General features: G+C 59.0%; 1 protein-coding gene across 1 annotated transcript; it reads left to right on the top strand.

Annotated features, from left to right (window-relative positions):
* Positions 1-297: 297 nt before the first annotated feature.
* On the top strand, positions 298-9,865 carry CALM3 (calmodulin 3). The gene is made up of 6 exons (XM_036885528.2): positions 298-659; positions 4,981-5,011; positions 7,288-7,431; positions 7,596-7,702; positions 7,977-8,112; positions 8,231-9,865. Exons 1-6 carry the CDS (start codon positions 657-659, stop codon positions 8,257-8,259), a joined length of 450 nt encoding a protein of 149 aa, XP_036741423.1. The 5' UTR covers positions 298-656; the 3' UTR covers positions 8,260-9,865.
* The last annotated feature ends 74 nt before the right edge of the window (positions 9,866-9,939 follow it).

The raw sequence follows: 9,939 nt of genomic DNA, 5'->3' as shown, positions 1-9,939 counted from the left end.
TTTGCCCAACATCCGCACAATTCCCCCCCTTCACTTCTTTACGCCTCACACTTCCACGCTGCCACACATTTCAGGTTTCACCACCACCACCACCACCACGCAGTGGCTCGCCCCAATTTGACGCATTGCAGGGAAGGCCGGACCAATAGGCGCCACGCTCTCATTTCCGCCAGGACCCGAGCCCAATAGCGGCGCGGCTCACACAGGGACGCCTCACGCGCCGCCGAGCGGTGCTCCTCCGCTGGAGAGGAAAGTGGGGTGGCACAGGAGGCGGAGCACGCAGGGATGGAAAGTAGTCCCGCGGCGGGTGCACGCGCGCGCAGCCCGTGGCAAACCCCGACCCTGGGCAGGTGGCCGCAAGAGGTCCGCGGGCCCGTCAGTGCGGAGCGAGGCGCGGAGGGATCCGTGAGAGCCGCAGTGCGGCGACAAGAGGACCGGGGGGCGCGCCGACCGGACGGGGCGGGGCCGGGCGAGGCGGGGCGCGCGCGGCGGCCGCTGGGGACCATTGGAGCGGGCGGCGGCAGCGGCGGCGCGCGCTGCGGGCAGTGAGCGTAGAGGCGCGGACGCGCGGCGGAGCTCAAGCTGGTGCAGCTGGTGCAGCTGCTGCCGCTGCCGGAGGAACCTCGATCGCCGCGCTCCGGACACCCGGCCTCGCCATGGTGAGTGAGGCTGGGGATCTAGGGTGAGCGCGGCGGGGCAAGACCGCTGAGGGGCCGAGTGGACCCAGAACGGGGGGCGGCGGGGCCTCGGCGAGTGCCTCCGGACCCCTCTCTGTCCCCGCTGTCGGGGGAGTGGAGCCCAGAGCGGGACATTTGGATCCCAAAAGGGGGGTTAAGGGCCCCCAAAAGCGACTTTTAGCACCAAAGAAAGTGTTTAGACTTCGAAATGGGCACCTGAGCTCTCAGAGGTGCTTTGAACACAGGAGGGAGCATCTGGATCCTCAAGGGGGGCGTTTGCACCCCAGAAAGGGCTTTTGGACCCATGATGGGGTTTTTGGTCTCCGAGGTGGGAGTCCGGGGCCCCGGGGGCGCGATAAGAAACCTTGCCTGGAGAAGGGGTTATTGGACCCTGAGGGAGGCTTGGGGTCCTGAGAGGATGCAGGGAAGAGGATCAGGGAGGCCAGGCCGCTGGGGTGCTCCGGCAGGGTTCGTGGGTAGCTCGGCCTTGGTGAGGAGGGGTGCCCCTGGACGGCAGGGTTCTGCAGATCAGACCCATGAGGATAGAGAGGGGGTTCTCGGAAGACCGAAGACAGGCACTGCAGAGGATGGAGGAGGAGGGTGAGGTGCAGGCTTACAGAAGGGAGAGCCTGGAGTGGGTGGCGGTGGAGGGTAGAAGATGCTCTTGAAGCCTGTGGGGACCTAAAAGGACTGGGGTTGGGGGGTGAGACTAGAGCTTGCCTGTGGTGGGGACCAGGGACCTCGTGGTTCGGAGAGAAGAGGTTCCCAGGAGTGGGTTAAGGCTGTTGAGCTAGGAAGGAAGGTTGGATTTGGGAGGGAGTTGGGGAGGAGTGTTGTATTAGGGTCCATGAGAAGGTGGGTTTCCAAGGTGAGGGGTGGAAGAGGACTTTTGGCTTGGGTGCTGGGAGGCGGGGTGGAAGGGGGTCTGGGGGGTGTTGGAGGTGAAAATGAATGGCAACCGAAGTGGGCCTAGGTTTGGAGGTGGATGTGGGTAGCTCCCTGAAAGTCTCCAGGGAAAGGCTGGGACAAAGACTGGGCAGTCTGCATGGGGAGTGGGCTGCTGAGGCCAGAGGGAGTGGCTTTGTGGTCCCCTTCCCTAGGAAGAATGGGGCTGGGCACAAGGCCCCCAGGGCAGTGAGAGCAGGTGGGCGGAGTTGTTCAGGCCCCATTGCGCACTGGAGCTGCATGAAGTGGGGGTGGGGGAATCAAAGTTTGGGATGCATCAAACGAGCCAGGTTTTTAAGACTAGAACCTCACTCCCTCCCTGCTGCCCCTGTCGGACCCAGAGAACTGTTTTTTCCAATCCGGAGTGCTGGTTTTCTCGTGATGCCCAGCTCCACGCACTGTTCTGCATCTCCTCACTGTGCCATATGACAGTGCAGTACAGTGTGGCGTCAGTGACAATCAGACGTCTGTTCCTGTGGCCTCAGGGTGGGAGCTGCAGAGCTTGAACAGAGAGGACCTCCACAGGGACCCTGTCACCAGCCTGAGGGCCACTTGTTCCATTGAGGGCCCCGACTGACTGCTTCGGTTAACTCGCACGGCTAGGGCTTCCAGAGAAAGCCAGCAGACTAGTTCTCTCCCACTCCCTGCCACCCACAACACCTCCAGGCCCCCAGGCTCAGCCTCAGAACCACGTGGCCGACCTCTCTGGCAGGCCTGGGGAGCACAGCCAGCCGCTACTGTATGTAAGATCTCATGCTTGCTGACACAGACCTGATGGCTCCTCTTGCTGCTAGTCCATTTTCCCCCAGCAGAACCTTGCTAAAGGGGCCCCGAAGCATGGCAGATGCCAAGAGGCCCCCCACTCCCAAACAGGACCCGAACTTTGGTCCCTGCTGGTTTCTCTTTCCATTTGTAATCAGCAAGATGTGGGTGGAACAAGTCTCTGTTAACTGGCCTTGGACTTTGGCCTGGCTCTGTGGCTCCTCCTCGGCCCGGTGAGGGGCCCTGGCCTTGGTTTCCGACCTCATCTAACACCATTCTCTGACATTGGCTTGGCAGAGAAATAATACCCTCCTCCCTCCCCAACCCCAAGATGTTTTTTCTTCCCTAGCCCCTTGCTGGAGCCTAAGATGAGGGACAAGGAAGCAGTAGACCTTCTAAGTTATTTTGGAGACAATTTTTGGTGAAAGTTTTTAGTCTTCAGATCTGCAAGGGGAAGAAGGGGTCCCAGGCAGTGATTACTTCTCAGGTGACCAACTTCCTGGGCAGCAGCCATGCTCTGAGATCTATAGCTTAGAACTGGAACCTTACGTCTCCAAGCGGGGCAGTCTCCTAACAGGAGGGAGTTTCTGACAGGCCCTACAGGCAGAGCCACGCCTATTTGCAGCATCTCTGTAACCAGTGTGGCTGTAGCTCACCTGCGCCTTCCAGCTGGACTGTGGGGAGGCCTCCAGAGCCACTCTTGGGCATTCTGCAACCTGTCTCAGCCTCCTGGCCCCCAGCCCAGCCCCGCACAGTGCCGCTCAAAGGTGGGGAGAGTTAGGCTTCTTGCAGAATGCGGCGGTAAGGGTGGGAAGGGCACTCACTGGTTGGGCTAGCTCTTCCCCTTCTGGTCCAGGGGAAGAGAATAAAAAGCAGCTGGAATGGCAGCCCTCTTCCCCAGACTGTTCTTCCCCCTCCCCAGCACGGCCTGGCATTGGTACCCAGAAGCCCATCCTCCATCCTCTCTCCTCACTCTCCCCCCAGCAGCTTCCTCAGGGTCAGGACCTAAGGGACTGACCCAGGCTTCTTTGCCACGGGAGCCAAGGGAAGCAGATAGAATGAGGGGCTCGTGGGCCCGGGCTGCCAAGTTGGCAGCTACGAGCCCAGCAGCCCTGAGCCTTTTTTGAATGCAGTGCAGAAGTGTCTCCATTTGACCTCCCAACTTTCCCTTTAGACTTTGGACTTTTCCAGAATGTCCATGTGTGGTGTGGTGTTTTCCTTCTCTGCCTGCCTTCTTCCTCCTCCCTTAACCATCTCCCCTCTGTCATCATCATTTTGATTTCCCCTCCCATCTGCCTATTTGGGGCTTGGCCTCAAGTTCCTCTTCTCCTAGATTAAAAAGAAGGAGAGTCCGGGAGGGCATTTTCGACCAGTTATAATGTGACTGGTTCTTAATATTTGGGGCGGAGTGGGGGTGGAGGGTTGTTTCTGGCTTGCAGTGGAAGCTCTGGAACCTCTCTGTAGAATAATGCAAATACATACAGTAGTTGACATTAGTTTGGGGAGCTCTGCATCTTAAAGCTAGAACCCTGCTATAGTCTGAGAGCCCCTTTCCCTGACTGTAAAAATAAGTAAAGGAGGAGGAGCAGTTGTGTGAAGCCACAGTGGTAAAAACCATCAAAAATTCATCTTTCTGCGCCCAAAAGCTCTGATTGGGTTCAGCTCCCCAACCTGGCTCCATCCCCAGAGGATCCCAATACTAGCTGATTTCCAGCACACCAGTGCAGGAAAAGCTAGCCTTTGCCTGTCCTCTACCCCACCCCCAAACCCCGCGTGCAGCAAGGGCAGCCTGCCACTGACTGGCCAGTCCCCAGAGTGGCCAGGGCTAGAAAGGGTTAAAAACTGTAGCGCCGCTGGGGAGGCTGGCTTAGTCCTTCAGCCTTAGCTCAGCTGCTGCTGCACGCTACAGCCCCCTCCCTGACATTTGCCCCTCCTGCCCAAAAGAAACAGGACAAAAAGGTGCCCTGTGCCTGTACCCTGCCTCCGGCCGGACCAAGGTTCTTTTAGGCACTCATAGCAACTCAGGGCCCCCAGTTAGGAGTATTTCTGCCATTTGGGTCCACTGAGCTTGGACCCAGCGCCTCCAAATAGGGGACACAGGAACTAGCCAAGAGCCCAGGACATCCTTGCCCTGGCCTACGCCCGGACTGGCCCGTTGCAGTTTGGAGCCTTCTAGAGCTGCTTGTTTAGGCCTCTGGGGTAACTGCTCCCTTCACTCAGCCTCTGCGGCTCCCAGTGGCAGCGTTGACACCAAGATGTGGACCCGTGCTGGGCCAGCCCCCTGTGGTTGGGGCTGGAGCAGCATGTCTCCCTGCCCACTCCAGCTCCAAAGCACTGGCTTAAGATTGGAAGTCTTGGGTCTGGGCAGCTTCATCAGGCCCTGTGGCAGGTGGGCCTGTGTTTCCAGCCCGCCTTAGTCCCCAGCTTCCTGAGTCACCTGACTTTGTCCCAGACCTTCACGGTGCCTCACTCACGCCGCCTTGCCCGAGTACATGGAATGCCGTGTGGAGCGGGGTTCACTGGAAGGGGCCGGGCTGAGCCATAAGATGATGGCCACCTAGTCCAGTGACTCATTTCCTCTTTCCTTCTTTTCCAGGCTGACCAGCTGACTGAGGAGCAGATTGCTGGTAAGCTCGCCCACCCCACTCCCCTCATCCCACCTTGGGAAGAGCCCTGATTCCCAGCGAAATCTTACTCCGGCCAGGAGTAACATCTGACAGATAAATGTGTCCCCTAAATCGCCACCTAATGCTATGCCTGGTGCTTAGGGTGTTGACAACTGTGTATAACAGCACACCCGTGCCCCAATAACACCGAATCTCATGATCCTGCGACAGGCCTTTACCAGACGCCAAAGCCTGTGTTCCTCTCCTGGCCATGGGTCATCTGGGGGCCTTTTAGTAATCAGTGGCTGCAGGGTGAACCTGGCTGGCTGTCCCAGCTCCTGCCAATTAGGCGCTGCAGGTGAGCTCCCTGCCTCCCCGTGGGGCTGCAGAGCTCCTGTCCCACTTTAGGAGCCGCCCAGGAGATGGCTTGTCACTCCCACCTCTGCACCTCCCTGCGCTTTGCCCTCCCCTTTGCACGTGCCCGCGCTCGCTTTTTCCTCTGCCGGAAGTGTGTTCTCCACTCTGCATGGGCAGCTCCTCTTCGTGTCTCAGCAACAGTGTCATCGTGGAGAGGCCTTCCTGACTCTGTCTCTCGGACAGCGTTTGCATCACATCACTCTGCTTAGATCCTTCGTAGACTTTTCTCACTCTCTGAAATTATTTTATGGTGTCTTTACCTGCTGTATCTCTCTTCGCTAGGTGTGAGTTCCTTGAGCTGGGGACTGTGTTTGTTTGTCCCTGCTCGATCTTCAGTGCCTAGAACATAGTAGGTGCTGTGTAAATTTTTGTTGGAACAATCACATATCTCCCAGTAAGCTAAAAAATCTTCAGATCCCATCTAACTCATTTTTATAGTGCCCGTCCAATCCCCAAAAGGTCACAGCTTCAGGAAATAGCGTGTGATTGAGTGTGTTACCGCGTCCCCCTCTCCGCAGGCTGTGAGCTGCCTGAAGACAAAACCACCTCTCAGTTTATCTCCATAGCCATGGCTCAGCACCACGTAGACAGGAGGAAGGGTTCAGAGAATGGGCCTCTGGGCCCCAGCCGCCACCCAAAGCCCGGATCTGCTGTCAGGTTCAACGGGCCTCATGATGAGTGCTGAGTGCCGGCTTCTGAAGCGGGAGGAGGCAGGAATGGGCTTGCTTTCCCTCCTAAGCTCTCCTCCCCTCCCCCCAACACACAGAGTCACACTTTCAGCTTCTGAGCTTGGCCCCAGGTGGCTTTGGAGACCCACCAAGGAAAGCCCGAGAACTGCCTTGCTGTTTAGCAATCATGATCTCAGGGTGCCCATGTGACCCACCCCCTGTCCCCCACCAGGGACAGCAAGGCCTCAGCACGAGGACGTGGCGGCATCCCCAAGGGGACTTTCCGCCTCCCCAGGACCCAGAGGCCCCGGGACACAGCTTCCGGGGCTGTGTGTGGCTCCCACCGTACCTGCCATCCACACCCCAACACTCTGCCCTCATGTAACACAAACACACACTCCACTCGCCACCGTGTTCCCGTTAGCAAACTGTCCACCACCTCATCCCAGCCCACACCCTCTGGGAATAGGCTGCCAGGCATCTGTTCTCTGAGGGTTGGGGGTAGGGAGCACCAGATGCCAAAATGGGCCCGGTGGGAGGGCAGGAGCCACATGCTTCCCTCCCCACCCCTGATGCGTCCCCAGCTGTGGCCTTCCCACTCAGCGCCACTAGCTCTTCGTCCTGGCTTGGCAGCCGTCCCTTCTCCTTCCATCCCCCTACCTAGCCCACGCACCGTCCGTCAGCCCGGCTCTGCTGCCGACCACCCCCACACTGCAGCACACAGCCGCTCACCCCTCTGGAAGCTGAAGCCGCTAGCCTCCCTGCGGGGAGCCGGGCTGCGGGACCGCTCAGGAGAGAGACGTGCTGATGCGAGGCCCTCTGTGGCCACCCCTTCCCTCCCCTTCCCAACCAGTTGGCCTCGGCTGGCGTACTTTAGGTGGAGACTTCTCTCGGCTTGCGTGCACTCCAAGACGCGGGTCCGTTTCATCATTTGAAGGAGAGGCCAAAAAGAAGTGTAGAATGTCTGAGGACAGCAGCCCTTCTTCCCCTCTGTCCTCACTGAGCTGGGTTGGCTGAACAGGTAGCCTTACCTGGCAGAGTAAACGGTGACCGAGAGACGAAGGGGTCTGCCCTGGGCACTGAGGCGAGAGGCTTAGGCTGGAACCAAAGTCCGTTCTTCACGTGGGACTGACTCCCTCAGCCTTCTTCCAGGGAGAGGTCAGGACTCCCCTGTGTTCCTCAACCTCTGATTCACTCACTTCCTTCCCCCAGAGTTCAAGGAGGCCTTCTCCCTCTTTGACAAGGATGGAGATGGCACTATCACCACCAAGGAGCTGGGGACGGTGATGAGATCCCTGGGACAGAACCCCACTGAAGCCGAGCTGCAGGACATGATCAATGAGGTGGACGCGGATGGTGAGGGCGCCAGGGAGCAGGTGGGCGGCCCCACTCTTGGTCACTGTGCCTCATGACTACAGGGAGCCTTCTTGTGGGTGATGGGTGAGCCAGCGTCCCCTCCACCAGGGCTCTGGCCCTCTCCCGGGCCAAGAGCGTTCCCAACTCCCCTGCCCGCTCCCCAGGGAACGGGACCATTGACTTCCCAGAGTTCCTGACCATGATGGCCAGGAAGATGAAGGACACAGACAGCGAGGAGGAGATCCGAGAGGCGTTCCGCGTCTTTGACAAGGTGAGCAGTCCTTGCCCGGAGAGGCTCTGGGACTCGGCAGAGACGCGGAACAGCCGGGGCCCCGGGATCCCAGCACAGAGTCACCGCTTCCAGGAGGCCCGGGTCCCAGCGCCGGCCCCGCTGCCCCCAGCTCTGCGACCTCAGGGCGCCCCCTCCCCTGCCGAGTGAGGGTGGCCGCCAGTCCCTGCCCTGCTGCCTCTCTCCCACTGCCCCCCAGGGAAGAACTGAGTGAAGGCCTTGAACTCAAAGCCTTTCTCTATCCCCCAACACCCAGGATGGCAACGGCTACATCAGCGCTGCAGAGCTGCGTCACGTCATGACGAACCTGGGCGAGAAGCTGACCGATGAGGAAGTGGATGAGATGATCAGAGAGGCCGACATCGACGGGGACGGCCAGGTCAATTATGAAGGTGAGCTCCCGGGGCTCTGTGGAGCAAGCGCCAGGGCCGCGGCTTGGGGAACGAGGCGCTGGGTCCCTCGGGTCAGGGGGGCTGCCCTCCACTGACTTCCTCCTTGTTTCCTTCACAGAGTTTGTACAGATGATGACCGCAAAGTGAAGGCCCCGGGCAGCTGGTGATGCCCGTTCTCTTGATCTCTCTTCTCGCGCGCGCTCTCTCTTCGACACTCCCCTGCGTACCCCGGTTCTAGCAAACACCAGTTGGTTGACTGAGAATCTGATAAAGCAACAAAAGATTTGTCCCAAGCTGCATGATTGCTCTTTCTCCTTCCTTCTGGAGTCTCCTTCCATGCCCCCTCATCTCTTCCTTTTCCCTCCGCCCTTTCCATCCACTTCTTGCAAGGCCTGATGCATTCATGAGATGAACCTCCCATTCCCCTCGGGAGCCTCTGCCCTCCTCCAGCCCGGGTGGCTCGCCTCCATTTTGATCTGCTTCCTTTCATTTGTCATCTTCTTCGGGGTGCCGGGGTGGCTGCCAGCCTTGTCCTGAGACCTGCCAGCAGGGCAGAGGCCCTCACCCAGACAGAGGAGCATGCCTCTGGCTGTTGCATGTGATTGCGTGTGCAGATCCCAGCAGCCCTTTGGGGCAGGGCTGCCAGAGAGGCATTCCAGAAGGACTGAGGGGGGTTGAAGAATTGTGGTGTTGTCTGGCTGTGGCCCAGAGACAGGGTCAGGGGCCCGGGCGTCTTGGAAGCTGACATTCTCCTACCACTTGAGGGAGCTGACTGAGAAGGGGACTGACCGAGTGGACCACACTCAGATCCCATAGGCTGCTATCCTGAAACCGTCGGGTTGGCTTCCTGAGGTTAGGCTGGGTGGGGGCTGCTCCACTGGCCACTCTGCGAATTGTACAGGCCCACGTTCCTAAGGCGGTCTCACGCTGTTCTGTAAATACCTGGTGCTAACATCCCGCGCTGCTCCCTCATGACACACCCGCCCACCCGCACCGAGGGCTCCTCTTGGAACGGATGTTGGGATGGTTGCTTTGTAATGTTGTGGTTATCCTTTTATTCTCTCTTTATGCTCCTTAAAACTTTAATTTTGTCAAAACCATGCTGGGCTAACTGAAGGGTGGGGAGAGGGAAGATGCGCCCCACCTCGCTCTGGAAAGAACACACCTGCAATAAAACAGTGTTGTCCGCTAGCTGCTGGAGGCCTGGCGCCGGGGCAGCTCTGCCTCCCGGTCGGCCCGCCCCTCCCGCTTCTAGGTGGCGGCGTGGTGGCCCCTCCGCGCATCCGTGCTGTGCCCATGCCGCCTCTCCCCGCCTGTCCCCTCCCCTGCCTGCCTGCCCCCACACTCCCCCAGCGGAGAGCATGATCCGTGGCTTTGCTTCTGACTTTCGCCTCTGGGACAAGTCAATGTGGGCAGTTGGGTCGTCTGGACATTTTTTCCCCTTTTCCTGTTGGTTTCATCGACCCCACCCACCCAGATTGATCAAGTGGCTTTCCTGGGACCTGCCCGGCTTGGAGAATCTCTCCTCATCCACCCTCCGGCACCCAGCCTCCAGGAGGGAGGGGCAGGGCATAGTGGGAGACCCAGCCAAGAGCTGAGGGTGAGGGCAGGTAGGCAGGAGGCTGTGGACGTTTTTGGAGTGTTTTGGTTTCAGTTCTGTTTTGTTTTTTAAACCGGGCAATATTGTGTTCAGTTCAAGCTGTGAAGAAAAATATATATCAATGTTTTCCAATAAAATACAGTGACTACCTGACTTGACTCTTCCCCTCTTGTCCCGGCCTTCGGGCCGCCCCCTTTCCGGGCCCCACGGCCCTGCCCTGGGAAAGC

The sequence above is a fragment of the Manis pentadactyla genome, chromosome 15 (assembly GCF_030020395.1).
Source record: "Manis pentadactyla isolate mManPen7 chromosome 15, mManPen7.hap1, whole genome shotgun sequence".
Lineage (NCBI taxonomy): Eukaryota > Metazoa > Chordata > Mammalia > Pholidota > Manidae > Manis > Manis pentadactyla.
This window is presented reverse-complemented; position numbering and strand designations above follow the sequence as displayed.